We start from the raw sequence: 14135 nt of genomic DNA, 5'->3' as shown, positions 1-14135 counted from the left end.
TCATTCTAAAATGTCAAGCCACCACAGCAGATCAGAGCTGAGCACTGAGTTGGCATAGATTCCAAAGTGCTGGAATATGTTGGGTCAGTTTGTCCAGATGTGAGAGGCCGACAGCAGCACTGGCCAGGACATGGCAGTGGAATGGCAGGACATGGCAGCAGCAATGTCAGTTGCCAATATCTTTCCACATACTTTACAGTGTCTCCAAGAGCCACCCTTTTCTTTTTATCGCAACAGGCCATGTCCATATGTAATCATTTTCCCCAAGCTGTGTTTTCTTGATTTTTCTGCATTTCTGGTGCATTTTCTTCTCTTGATTTGTTTCAGAATGCCTGTGCTATAAGTGTCTCTTTCCAGTGCCATGATAAAGTTCCTATTTGCCTTTGCTTCCTGTCTCTATTCATTTTAATTTCAAGCTTCACACTCCCTTGTGTCTCCTTATTCTCATGCACACAGTCCTGATACTGGTTTGTCCCTGACATCTTCCTCCTCCTTTCTTGCCTCTTTAGAATATTCCCTGCCTTCTATAATTCTTACACATTTAACTTGTTGTTAGTATAAATATTCTGATGAACTCACCAATCTTGTTTAAACATGTAAACTCCCAGGAATGAATCAGTTTGGCCAGATGACCATGCAAATGCAGTCAGTTGGACCCCGGCAAACTCCTCCCCTTCAGCACCCTGGACAGCTAAGCCAGACGGGGACCATGAGCCAGGTTGGTTGACTTTCCATTGTTGACTGCTGTGCCAAAACAATATACGGTAGGCGTTGTTTGACTCAAGTCCTGCTCAAAGTAGACCTGTTGAATTTAAGGGATCTAACTTGGTCATGTTCATTAATTTCAGTGGATCTACCTTGAATACCACCCCCCTATGTATGTAAATGTGTTGGTAGTCCACTCTCTAAATAGGGAGTACTGTTCATATTTTAACCGGTTATGTTAACTAAGTTAGGCCTGCAACATGCTTCAAATAATGAATTTTATTGGGCTACTGGGCTGAGAATCCAGAGGCAGTACCATTTAAGTCTCTGGCCGTGATAGTCCCTGGCAACTTATCTGATAAGAGGGTATCAATAAATTTGCTATGTTAGTGTCTGGAAGTACCATGTCATTCTTAACTTTGACTATTAGCTTGATACAGTGTTTTATTCATTCATAATAAATACTTTGTTACAGATGGGATTTTCCCCACGTATGCAACAAGGGGTGTCACAACCTTCCAATCAAAGTCAGTTCCTTCAGCAGACCCAATATCCTACATTGTCTCCTGGAATGAATCCAACAAGCACGCCTATGACTCAACCTGGCAATCAGACTCCCACGTCTCAAGTATGTTGAGAGAAGTTCTGTGGGCAGGCTCTTTGGATGTGGATTTGTTTGTGTGCATGGTAGACGTGGATGAATGATTAAAAAGGGAGCAAAATTATTAATTCAAGCCAGTTACTGGCACTACTGATTATCTGGTGAAGACCATCTTTCAGGCAAGCATACTTAGTACTTATCCTTAACTTCTCTGTGCACTGCCTTCCATTTTACTCACATTATCATTGGTTGGCAAGTAGTTCTACAGGAGTGCCACTGAGTGGGAGAAGGAGGAGGATGGGCCAAAGCTCCCCGTCCATTCTCCCAACGTGAACTGCCTGCAAATCACATCACTCCCTCCACATCCTTTTCACCTTTGTGTTCCAAACTGAGGGAGCAGGAGCTGAGGGAGACTAGATCTGCCCCTTTCAGTTGTTGATACTAAACATAGTTTATTCAGATACTGACAGTTCTGTTTTTCAACAGGCACAAATGACCAGCTCTTCCTGTCCTGTGACTTCTCCAGTAGTGGCGCCAGGTTCTCAAGGGAGTCATATTCATTGCCCTCCTATTCCACAGTCTACTTTACATCGAAACTCTCCTTCTCCAGTACCAAGCCGTACTCCCACACCTCACCATACACCTCCAGGATTGATATCCCAGCAGCAGCAGCAGCAGCAGCAGCAGCAGCAGCAGCAGCAGCAGCAGCAGCAGCAGCAGCAACCAGCACCACCACAGGCAACAATTGGGTCTGCTCCTGCCACTCAAGCGATGCCACCTGGACCACCGTCACAAACTATGCACCCCCCACAGAGGCAGACCCCCACACCTCCCCAGGCTCAATTGACTCCACAAGTGCAGCCTCCAGTTTCTGTTACCCCTTCTGCAGAGCAGCAGCTGCCACAGCAACCTCTTTCGCAACAGAGCACAACTGCATCTGTGCCCACCCCTACAGCAGCACTGCAGCCTCAGCATCCTACAACACCCGTAAGGAAGTTTTCTAGGGTTATTAAGAGTGAAAGTCCAACCTTGGGCAAAATCTTTTTAGGTTGTTATATACAGTATCAATGGCTAAATGGTTTCTGCTCTCTCAATAGCATGCATTGCATGAAGGTATAGAACAGTATGCTGGACTTTGGAATGCATGCTGTCTTTTGTATAGCAGAGTTTCAAAGAATTAATTCAGCTACAGATGTCTGATAAAAATATATGTGTGTGATTTTTGGGGAGGGGGGTGCAGAAAGTGGGGTAAAGGTAAAGGGACCCCTGACCATTAGGTCCATTTGCGGATGACTCTGGGTTGCAGCGCTCATCTTGCTTTACTGGCCAAGGGAGCCGGCGTACAGCTTCCGGGTCATGTGGCCAGCATGACTAAGCCGCTTCTGGCGAACCAGAGCAGTGCACGAAAATGCCGTTTACCTTCCTGCCGGAGCGGTACCTATTTATCTACTTGCACTGCATGTTTTTGAACTGCTAGGTTGGCAGGAGAGAAAGTGGTATAGCTAGACATAATTCCAGGGTAGGCTAGTGTTAGGATATTGGGGTTTTTTGTGTAGCACCTTTTCTTATCGAGATGCATGTGGCATATGTTGCTTGAGATACCATCTAGCTTAGAAGCACAAAATAAAGCAAAGAATAAAATTACTGCAAAACTGTGTGGCACTATTTAACATGTAGCTTTACTAGTTCTGTTGCTTTCATTCTGTAGCTTTCACATCCAGGTGCAAACATTGATGGGCAAGTATCAAACCCACCATCCACCAACAGTGCAGATGTGAACTCTCAACAGGCTGCTCCTGAACAGCAACAGCAACAGCAGCCTTTGCCTGAAATTAAAATGGAGATTAAAATGGAAGAGGAGGAGTCAGAACAAACAGATCTTCAAATGGAGGAGAAGCCAGAGGTGAGAATGTGGCATGCACACTGGATATGCCTAGGAATTGATTCATTTGATCACACCTGGATCTTTTTCTTCCAAGAAGAACAGGAGGGATATGGGAAAGGAGGACTGCAATTTATCCACTCAATCCTATGAAGTAGATTAGGCTGAAAAGAGAGAAAGTGGCTCAAGGTCACCCTCTAAATGCCCAGGTCTACCCAAATTGGTACTTTATCCACTATACCAGTCTGACTTGCTGATTAGGAAAGTCGGTGCACTAATTTTCAAAACATTTCAGTTTTGGTTTTTTTGATCCAGATCTCCTGTCTCTGAGGCATGATACAAGTGGGGTTAGAAGTTTTCTCTCAAGTGATGACCAAGCAGTTTACTTAGTAGCACTTATGTGAGGAACAGGTTCTGGCCAGCTGGTCAGATTCTGAACTACCCCCATCCTGTGGTCCATTTTAACAGGTGGGTGGGGTCACCTGATGTCTCATTGACACACACCCTTTTTGGTGCAAAAACTCATTGCGACATCAGAAGACCCAGACTAAAAAAAATTGTTTTATGGTTAATGCACAAGCCACACCTGCAGAGAACAATCATTTATATCTGTGGCTTCTTTTTATGCTGGTGGTGGAATATTTGGCTTTCTTGAAGTGCTGATCCCAGGCATTGCTGTAAATTCATCTGCAGTATGGATTTGACAGCAATTTTCACTTACAAAAGAACAACCAGGAGGCCTTTAAAGCTCCTGCTCATTTTTGGAGGCGCTGTCTGCATCTGCCCCACACATGACATTACACACAATGCCAGGCTAAAGGGCTGGGTAAACAGTTTTGCAGGACAAATTGGGGCCCGTACTAGCCCTGATTTGGCCCATGGGCTGGAAGTTCTCCACCCCTGTGTTAGGCTGCTTTGTAGCTACAGTAGGATCACCAATTGCTACAGAGGGGAGAGAACAAGTTTTTCCTTAATATGGCGTTCTCTTATTTTTCAGATATAGCTATCTTCAAAGTTTTTGTTTCCTATTGAAAGTGTCATATTGAGGAAGAAGCATGAAAGTAGTATGTTGATAGTAATGTGACCTTCATGTAGATTGTATGAGCTATTTCAGTATACCTGTGCTAGGAGACTGCAGTTGTCCACCTCTTCTGTATACACACAGTGATAGTTTTGTGTACAGTTGTTGCACATCTATTCATGGGGTGATATCTGTTAGAATAGACCCACTGGAAATTGACAAACTTGAGTGGGGCTACTCTGAGCATGTTGAATATCAGTCATGGTGTTTACACCTTTTCCTACATAGAAGTACTAACTAAGCACTAAGAAGTGCATAGTGTTTGAAATGTCCCTTAGTTGGGAATGGGAACAAGCTTCATAAGAGAGGTATGGTCTCATTACTTGCAATAGAAGGAGAACATACAGTGTCACCCAGCTGCTTTCTTCATTATTCTTGAAGGTGTGATCATTTATTATTATTATTACTATTTATTTTATTTTATTGCTTTTTTTGCTCATAAATGTTTTCCTGCTTTTCCAGGTTAAGGTAGAATCCATGTCTGAGGAATGCAAATCTGAATCAACAGAGCAGGAAGAGAAAAAACCAGAAGTGAAGCAAGAAGTGAAGGAAGAGGAGGAAAGACCTAGTACTCCAGGTACTCAGTCTTCACCAGCTTCAGGACAGTCAAAGAGGAAAAGTAAGTTTACTGTTTCTTGTCAGCTACATAGAGAAGCTGTGTAGCTTTCTTTAGTTTGAGACTTGAACTTCACATGTTAATATTTTGGTAATACCGGTAGGACATCCATAGAAGGATGTGCCTTATCTAATGAAACACTGGATAGGAGACAAGCCTATGAAATTTAACTATTAGCCAAACTTTACATTTACTGTACACGTTAGCTCACATTAGCTCTTGAGTAAAATCTGTTGTTCCATATCAGAGTCCTGTTCTGACTATTGCAAATTAGTCAGTGCCTAACACTTCACCATTGGATAATGAGTGGGGAAACGGGAAATGAAGCATTGTCTTGATGTTAATAAGATTTCTAATCTTCTTGGTTAATTTAATTTTATGTGTCTCCTTTCACAAGTTTTCAAGCCAGAAGAGTTGAGGCAGGCACTTATGCCAACTTTGGAGGCACTTTACCGTCAGGACCCAGAGTCCCTTCCCTTCCGACAGCCTGTGGATCCCCAACTACTAGGAATTCCTGTAAGTGTATTGAAAAGAAACATTTCTCTCAAATGCATAACCACTTTTCCAGGGCTTTTGTGTGTAACAAAAAAATCCTGTAGCTCCATCTTTTTCTATTTTCCTTTTTTTTCAAATTAGTCTCATTCAGAGCAAAGTTGCCTTCTCTTTTGGTCATTCTTAAATTTGTCTGACTGAAAGCAAATTTATTATCCATTCCTTTCTGAGATGGGGTTTCAGGGTGTACTTGCTTTTGTAGAGGAGATAAGCAAAGACATTCCAGGTCAGCACCCAAGGGTTCAGAATTCTTATTTATTTATTTTTCAGGATTACTTTGATATAGTAAAGAACCCCATGGATCTTTCTACAATCAAGAGGAAGCTTGACACAGGACAGTACCAGGAACCCTGGCAGTATGTCGATGATATTTGGCTCATGTTCAACAATGCCTGGCTTTACAACCGCAAAACATCTAGAGTATATAAGTACTGTTCCAAGCTGGCAGAGGTGTTTGAGCAGGAAATTGATCCAGTTATGCAGAGCCTTGGCTATTGTTGTGGACGAAAGGTAAGGAGAGTCATCTTAAGCTGAATTTCAGGATATTACTCAAACACTTCAATATCTAATTTTAAGGATCCTTTAAGTCTGTTTTGAATGCTTATATAGAAATCAAGTATGGTGAACTATTTTAGGATTGTCTTAAATTGTGTTCAGTACTTATTCCAGAGTTTTAATGTTCATCATTAAATACAACATTCAGTTGTATTCCTACTGCATGTAAGCAATAAAGCAGACGGTCCTCCAAGGCTTAAGAAGTTTGTTGTCCCTGGTCTACCCCTACATTTTCTTTGGGGTAAACTGCATTCCGAATGGATAAGAATACTGCCTAATAAATGTTACGTTGTACAGGAATAATCATTAGCACCACAAAATTTGTAGGTTGTGCTCTGATTCTAGCAGCTGGGGGGGGATTGATATTGAACTACCACCACTGAATCTATAATACTTTATGAATACTTTAACAAAAACCTGCGGTTTCTGTGCAATCCCAAGTATGGGCTTTTTGCCTCTTCAGGACAGTGTCTGGAATCTTCTAGAGCTTATCCACTAGGGAAATTTGGTGCCCAGCCTGCCCTTTGGAGGTAGTGTACATGCCCTCATTGGGTGGGATCTGTGCCTTCACTGCTTTTGGGTTACCAGTGTAGTAGCAGCTTTTGAAACTTTGCTTTGAAGTGTCTTATTTATTGGATACCTGTAAGCAACCTGTGTTCCCCTCTTTTTTCAGTTGGAGTTTTCACCGCAGACTTTATGTTGCTATGGCAAACAGTTATGCACAATCCCACGAGATGCTACATATTACAGTTACCAAAACAGGTAAGGAAATGCTTGGGTACAGCATTGCACCAGCTGTGAAAAATTATATTAGATATAGGCATGCACTTATATTTATAGCATACTCAGCAGATTACTTCCAATGCAAGCCTTGTTGCATCAATTGACCTTTTCTTCCTGTTTCAGAAATTAGGACGTTAATATAAACTCTCCATATGCTTTAGATAAGTTCAAAGCTTTTGCAGTAAAGCCATCCTTTTTTCCTCTGTATGAAACAGTGCACAGAAAAGCATGCATGTTTGCATCACTGAATTTAAGCAGTCTTATCCTAAGGGAGACATATTTCCTGTTTTAGATCAATTATTTCAACCAAAGCTGTAGCTGTAAAGCTGTGTTTTGTTTAAGAGCTGCATGAAAAGCAGGGTGCCTGCAAGGTCAGAGAGGGGCTGACTTCACTCTGCCATGGCCTCTTACAGTCTCTCACTCTCAGCTAGAATTTCTATGGTAGTAACACTACTGTGTGTGTGCTTGGGATCTCTTAACTGTTGAGGCATAACTGACAAGTGTTCCTGAGTATGTACTCTTGTTTAAGAAGCTAAATCTTGCACTGCATCAGACCAAGAGCCATCGGAAAACATCTGATAGGAAAAACTGTGTTTGGAGCTCTTTTAAGGGAGGAAGCAAAACTGAGAACACAACTTTTTTTGTCAGGAGTATTGCTACAAATCATGCTTTGGGTGGGTTGCTGAAGTAGACAACTAGTTCTTTAACAAATCTAAAGCTAAGCTTTCATTTATTTCTATAACTTTACAGCTTCATGCCATAAGTCATTTTTATCACAAATGCCAACTTGAGTAAATAAATCTTCATATGTATACATATGAGCTGGGATCCAAAGAACTGCTGTAGGTGTGTACATGGGCTAGGGCATTGCTACTGGATTTTTTTACCTTTAATCAGCAGACTGTCATGCCATATCACAGCTTTTGAAATTAAGAGGAGTTTCAAAAACAATGTGGAATGGAAGGTTGCTGTCCAAAACATGCAAGGCAAAGCCCCCCTAAGCAGATAACACTAAGTGGTTCTTTGGTCACTGGTCTTTTGAATGTCCAAATCAATGTTTGTCATTGTATCAGTGTAATAAATAAACTAACCTGTTAAGATAGGAAACATAGGTGGTGAAGAAGTGATCTGTTCTTTAGCAATTACATTTCCTCTAGTGTTGGTTTTGCTTTGCTTTATAATACTGTCACAGTTTTGTTTTTTGTTTTTGTTTCTTTTTGTTGTATGTTTGCACTCAAATTAACTTGCTTAGCAATGGAAAGACTGCAGTTTCTGTGCACTCTTGAGGGTAAAAAAACATCTTGAGTAAAGCATTCAACATTAATTTAGATGAAGATGGAATCCTTTTAATATGTCAATAATACATCAATTTGGAGTCATGGAACATCACTATGTCACATATTAAGAACATACGTATGCATAGCTGATTGTCAGATGCCTTAAAGCACCTGTCATTTTGGCAGATCATGAACAATTGCATAGAAATTATTTTGGGGATTGTTACTGCTGCTTTAAACAGATGTTGCAAACAAAAAATGCTTTGAGGGGAAGGACTGGCCTTTCAACATTTGAGCATTCTCAAGATGGATTGTTTTCACCCCTTTCCAGCCCTCTCCTGGCAGATGTTCTTGTGAAAAGAGTTGCTACCCTGATGCAGATGTCAGAGCAGCAATTGCTCTTACCCTTTCTTCATTTTGATTCTCTGCTTTATTGTAGCATTGATTATTGAAATGAGGAGGGCATGGGCATACTAAAATGGAATACTCTTTTTATTTGCTATAATTTGCTGCTTGTGATCCCATTTGAGAGATTAATGCTAATCTGTGCTTTGCCTTGGCTTTCTGCTTTGTGTTGTCCTGTCTTGCTTCTGTGTTTTGTTTTTCGTCCTGCAAATCCCTATTTCTTTGTTCGTGTGTGTGTGTTGTTTTTTTATTTCTCCTTCATGCTTGTCGTTGTCTGCACTTGGCTTTGATTGCAAAAAAACCAACCCAAACAAAAAAACAAAACAAAACACAAACTCTGGGTCCCATAAATCTTCATCATTGAATGTCCCTGTCGCCGTTGATGACCTGCTCTCTGCTCCCGCCCCCCTCCTTGGCCTGCTGTGATTGGTGACTCCGTTGCTTGGCTTGGGCTGTGTTGTGTGGACGGAACAGTTCACCCAAATATGGCCTTCTTGCCGACAGGTATCATTTCTGTGAGAAGTGCTTCAATGAAATCCAAGGAGAGAGCGTTTCTTTGGGGGACGACCCATCACAGCCTCAAACGTGAGTAGCTATCTCCTTTCTAATTATTTTTAAATTTCTTACAACATTTATCATAGCATTAGTCTATCTCATACTCTAAATACTATTAAACAATTTACATCAAATTTATGATAAAATTCCTTATTTAATGCTGAGGCCTTGTGCAATTATGGGAGGAATGGAGGACAGAATTATTTGAAAACTAGACAAACCTTATGTTTCAGAATGAGCTTTAGCTTTTAAAACACACTCATATTTTGGTGAGAATATGAAAAACCACTTTTGAAAAGTAGAAGCATTCTTCCAGTTTATATGCTAGATTTCATAAAGACCTAATGTTTAAGAATTCCAATCCCACCTGCAAAAAAAATTGTTGCTTCTGCTTGTAGAAAAGAAACTTCACAGCTTTTTTTTAACTTTTAACTATTTTGTGCATGTGCATGCACACACATAACACCATGACTACCTTTAACCTGTTGAGCAGGAGATCCAGTAAGCAATTGTTCAGGCAGGTACCTAACTGAAAGCAGGCCTAAATTTGAAAACACGGGTGACAGATTTTCCTGCTAAAAATAGGGTTATGTTGAAGCAGAGTGTTCATAGGAATTGTTTTCTGGAGGTTGCAACCATGTTCTGACACTTAGAATATTTATGTGCCTTTACATATTGGCCATATTTGAATGCCACATCCTCTTCTCCTTAGGCACAACTGCAAGGATGAGATGAGAACTGCATGTTGTCCGAACCCCTAAACTGTGACTAACCTTAACTATGGCTTGCAACAACTCAACTTCAAACCATGTGTTATGAAGTATGTTTGTTTCAAACAACCCATAGTTAATGCTAGCCACAGTTTAAGTTAAGTTCAGATGGCATGATGTTGCGGTTAATCTAAACCAGAAGTGGAACCATTGGAACTCTCAGGAGGGGAGTGCACAAGCTCAAGGCTTGTTGTGGCTCACTCTTGTCATGCTGATGTGTGACTTGTCGTGAAATCTGGACTGGTCAGTGTGTAATGCTCCCTTGCTTTAACTTCAATATTTGTAATGTTGCTCTGATAGTTCCATAATATGTGAAATAGATTACTTAATTGCAGTAAGTGGGGGTCCTTTGCCTGATGGATTCGGGTTATATGTGAAAATATATAAACAGGGAAGGTTTTAGAAGCAGGAAAGAGCCTGATGCCGAGGATTAAACAAGAAGCGCCTGGAAGGAGACTTAGCTAAAAACTTAGTCTTCAGTCTTGTCCACCACTAATTTAACCTATAGGAGAAAATATGTAGTAGATTTTCTGGAGAATAAGTGCCTAAAATGCTTTTAAATACATTTTTAATGATAAAATACATTGGATCTCAAGAGACATAAGTATAACTCTGGTTGGATTCTGAGGCAGCAAATGTCTTCTAGAAAAGGAAAGTTTCCTAACCTTCAAAAGGTGAAAGGGCGCTAGCCAGAAAGAGCTTCTCTAGGCAACAATTTCATAACTGGAATATCACCACCAAGAACATCCTAGATGTCCCCATCCCCCCCCCAGTTCAAGAGCACTCTGAAATCTGAGAAACTGTGGTAGGCACTACAAAATACCCTTTCATATCCAGGCCAAGTTCAAGGCGTTGCTATTGATATATTAATACAAAACCCTCAACAGTTGGGGATCCATTTACTTGTGATATCACCTTACCTCTCATTATATGCACATTTGATCTTTGAACATTTTAAAATACCCATTTTAACTTTTTTTTGTTGGCATTACATTAATGTTATGTTTTGTAAACCACTTAGATGTTTATTACAATCAAGCAGTATACAGTATAAACTTTGTTAAATAAACATTACAGAAGGTTAACAGGTAATGCTTAGATAGACACACACCAAAGCAGGCAGAAAACCTCCCCCACAAAAAAACAAAAACAAAAAATTGCCACTCCCCTGTCCTTCCCCAAACTTGCCATTTATTCATTTTGTATACTGCCCTTCATCCACAGATCTCAGGGCAGTTAGTTCACATTAAATTACAATATAAAAACCACAAAATGCATAGTAAAAAGGAACAACAACAACTTATAATGAAGGGATTTGAGAAGTGGGGTCCCTAAGAATTTGGGTTAGTACTGGTGCTTTTTAACTTGTTCATAAATCACCTGAAATTAAGCACGAGCAGTATATTAGCCAGTTTTACTGATGATGCTGAATTGTTACAGTGGTAAAACCAAGAGAGTATTGTGAGGAGCTCCAAAAGAATCCAATCTGGATGAATGGGCATTAAAATGCTGTTCAGTGTAAGCAAGTGTGAAGTAATGTGCAACGGAGCAAAGCATCCTAACTTCACATATATGCTTATAGAGTCTGACCTGATGGTTACTCTTCAGGAATGAAATCTTGAAGTCATTATTGGTAGCACAGTGAAAATGTTGACCTATTGTGTGGCAGCTGTGCAAAAGGCAAATTCCATGTTTGGGATCTTTGGTAAAGAGACCGGGGAAAACTCTAAATATCACAATGCAATTATACATATTTGTAGAGTGACCACAACTCCCCATTAAAAAGGGGGGGCAAGGGGGTCTTGGCTTGTACCAAGGTGGGTGCCTGGGGGCAATGTGGTACTTGCAGGTGTCACACTGGGGACCCCAGTCTATATCTTACTGCTGCTGTCCATACCTCTTTGAGAGGATAGCACCACCCCCCAAAATTTCAGTTCCATATGGGGTACCTATGGTATTCCTTCATGTTATGAGGCCCAGATCAGTTAAGGCAGGCATCCCCAAACTGCGGCCCTCCAGATGTTCTGGCCTACAACTCCCATGATCCCTAGCTAACAGAACCAGTGGTCAGGGATGATGGGAATTGTAGTCCAAAACATCTGGAGGGCCAAAGTTTGGGGATGCCAAAGTTAAGGCCTTAAATGTGGAAACCAGAAATTTGACTTGTTGGAAACAAACCAGTAATCAATCCTATTAAGTGTAGCATAATTCTTATGGCCAACAAAAGTCTGCTACATTCTGGATCAACTTCTGAAAAAAATCCTAAAGCAGCTTTATAGATAGCACACTGCAGTAGTTCAGTGGTAGAAGTTACAAAAGCATGTACTACAACAGTTAACAATAATTTCCTAACCTAATTTAATTAGTTTGATATTGTTCTAAAAGGGTGCTTTTCAGCAAAGCCTCTCTGGAACACTTACCATAGTAGAAAAGAATGAAATGGTCAGCAACATTGCGATAAACAAAATCATGTATCTGATGAAGTGGGCTCTAGTCCATGAAAGCATCTGCCATAATAAAATGTGTTGGTCTTTAAGATGCCACAAGACTCTGTTAATTTAGCTGTAACAGACTAACATGGCTACTGCCTGTCTAGTGGTACCCCTGTAAGCAGCAGGGGGGGGGGGGAGTATGACAGTCACTAAAATAATAGATGATATTGCAGCAGCAATTTGATTACAAGCCTTGGTAAAAAGGGAATTGAGCTGAATCAAGGTAGATTGAGCTGAATCAGGGTAGAAGTAACTGCCATATTTATGTCTAGAGAGACTATTCAAAGGCAAAGCATCATCACTGAAAAGATGTTCTCACTAAAAGAGTTGAGGGCACCTGGAAAAGGGTGTTGGAAGGTGGGCTGGTGCATATAAGGAAAGATGGTCCTTCTTAAGTACTCTAGTGTCAAGCTGTTCAGGGTTTTAAATGTATAAAAATGACACTTTGCATTGAACTTGGAAATATTAGGTAACTTTGCAGAACTATTAATACTGCAGAGGTGCTGAAACTAGTGTGTCCTGCTTAACAGTTTATCGGTTGTGTTTGGAACCAGATGAAGTTTCTGAACCAATTTTAAAGGCAACCCCATATACAACATATAACAGTAGTCAAACTGAAATTTCCAGAGGGTGGAAAACTATGTCCAGGCTATCATAGTAAAAGCAAGTATTTCAGTTGAGAGAAGATAAGGAGGTCTCACTAATTAATACAGTTGTATACTGTATTAATAAATACATAAAGATGATATGTTTTATAAAATGGGGTTTCATGATACGTCAAACTGTAGAATGTGTTTAAATAGTACGTTCTGTACTTCCTAGTAGGTGCTTTGTGCTTATCTGCTCCCCAATCTATGATGGAAGGTTGAATTTGGCTAGTTAGAAGCTGCATGGTGGCTGCATGGTTCCTGTACCTAGTGAGGAAGAAATTATCTGTAGCTTCTGATGAAACTGCTAAGCCCTGTGACTACCCTAAGACTTTCTGGATTTTTAAGCATCTGCAGAGGAGCAGGAGTGCTTAAGTGTGTGGTCACAGGTAATGAATGGCAACTCTGGTTTCTTATAAGCTTTTAAGTAGCCACTACATTGCCCTAGTTATTTTAATTCACCTGTAGTTTTCTTTCCTCTCAAAATTTTAAATTCTTAAGAAGCATGATGCATATGGAGTCCTATTGGGCTGCATAGCAGGGTTTCCTGTAGGTGCTAGGAAGATTTATTATTATTATTATTATGAGCAGCTACTTATTTTTGTTACAACTGTGATTATCAATTTTTCTCCCCAGCACAATAAATAAAGACCAGTTTTCTAAAAGGAAAAATGATACACTGGACCCTGAACAGTAAGTAATGCTTGAGCAGCTCAAATCACTTGTCATTTTTAAAGTGAAATAAAGTTTTTTCTCACCATTTTCTCATATTTTTTGCAGGGGGTGGGAGGGGTGAGTGGAAGGCTTTAGCATTATTCTCTTAGTTTATCACCTGCAATATTGATGATGTGTTGTATCTTAAGAAAGCAAATATTTCCCTGCCTAAGTGTAGCCACATGATCTGAGTTTGGGGTAGAAAAGCCTTTGATTACTTTAGTCAATATTACAAATTTATAATGAATATATTTGTTTTGAAGTATAAAAATTGACATCACTTTTTCAAAAGCTTCCCAATCCTCTTTGTAAACATTTAACTGCGCTTTGTACAACTTAGATGTATAGGAATCTTAGTTGCTCTGAATTCTTTTAGTAGTGGAATGTAAGAAAAGAGAAGCTATATAATGCATAACTAAAATCAATGTAGACCATATAGGGAGTAGTGGTTTGCATTTGGGCATAGTACACTAGACTGTTGCTGAGAAAAGATACATGTA

At 40.2% G+C, this 14135-nt stretch overlaps 1 protein-coding gene across 1 annotated transcript in view; it reads left to right on the top strand.

The window, feature by feature from the left end:
• Positions 1-14135, top strand: part of EP300 (EP300 lysine acetyltransferase) — a 73038-nt gene that overhangs the window by 43871 nt on the left and 15032 nt on the right. Inside the window, exons 12-21 of the mRNA XM_035126525.3 lie at positions 609-718; positions 1181-1333; positions 1793-2293; positions 3015-3209; positions 4732-4888; positions 5283-5401; positions 5708-5947; positions 6666-6754; positions 8962-9042; positions 13558-13614. Of these exons, the coding sequence (XP_034982416.3) occupies positions 609-718; positions 1181-1333; positions 1793-2293; positions 3015-3209; positions 4732-4888; positions 5283-5401; positions 5708-5947; positions 6666-6754; positions 8962-9042; positions 13558-13614 (1702 nt within the window). The remainder of the gene's footprint in view (positions 1-608; positions 719-1180; positions 1334-1792; positions 2294-3014; positions 3210-4731; positions 4889-5282; positions 5402-5707; positions 5948-6665; positions 6755-8961; positions 9043-13557; positions 13615-14135) is intronic.

This window comes from Zootoca vivipara, chromosome 9 (genome assembly GCF_965207765.1).
Source record: "Zootoca vivipara chromosome 9, rZooViv2.hap1.1, whole genome shotgun sequence".
NCBI classification, from domain to species: domain Eukaryota; kingdom Metazoa; phylum Chordata; class Lepidosauria; order Squamata; family Lacertidae; genus Zootoca; species Zootoca vivipara.
Note: the sequence above shows the minus strand (reverse complement) of the source record. Positions and strands in the feature narration are given on the sequence as shown.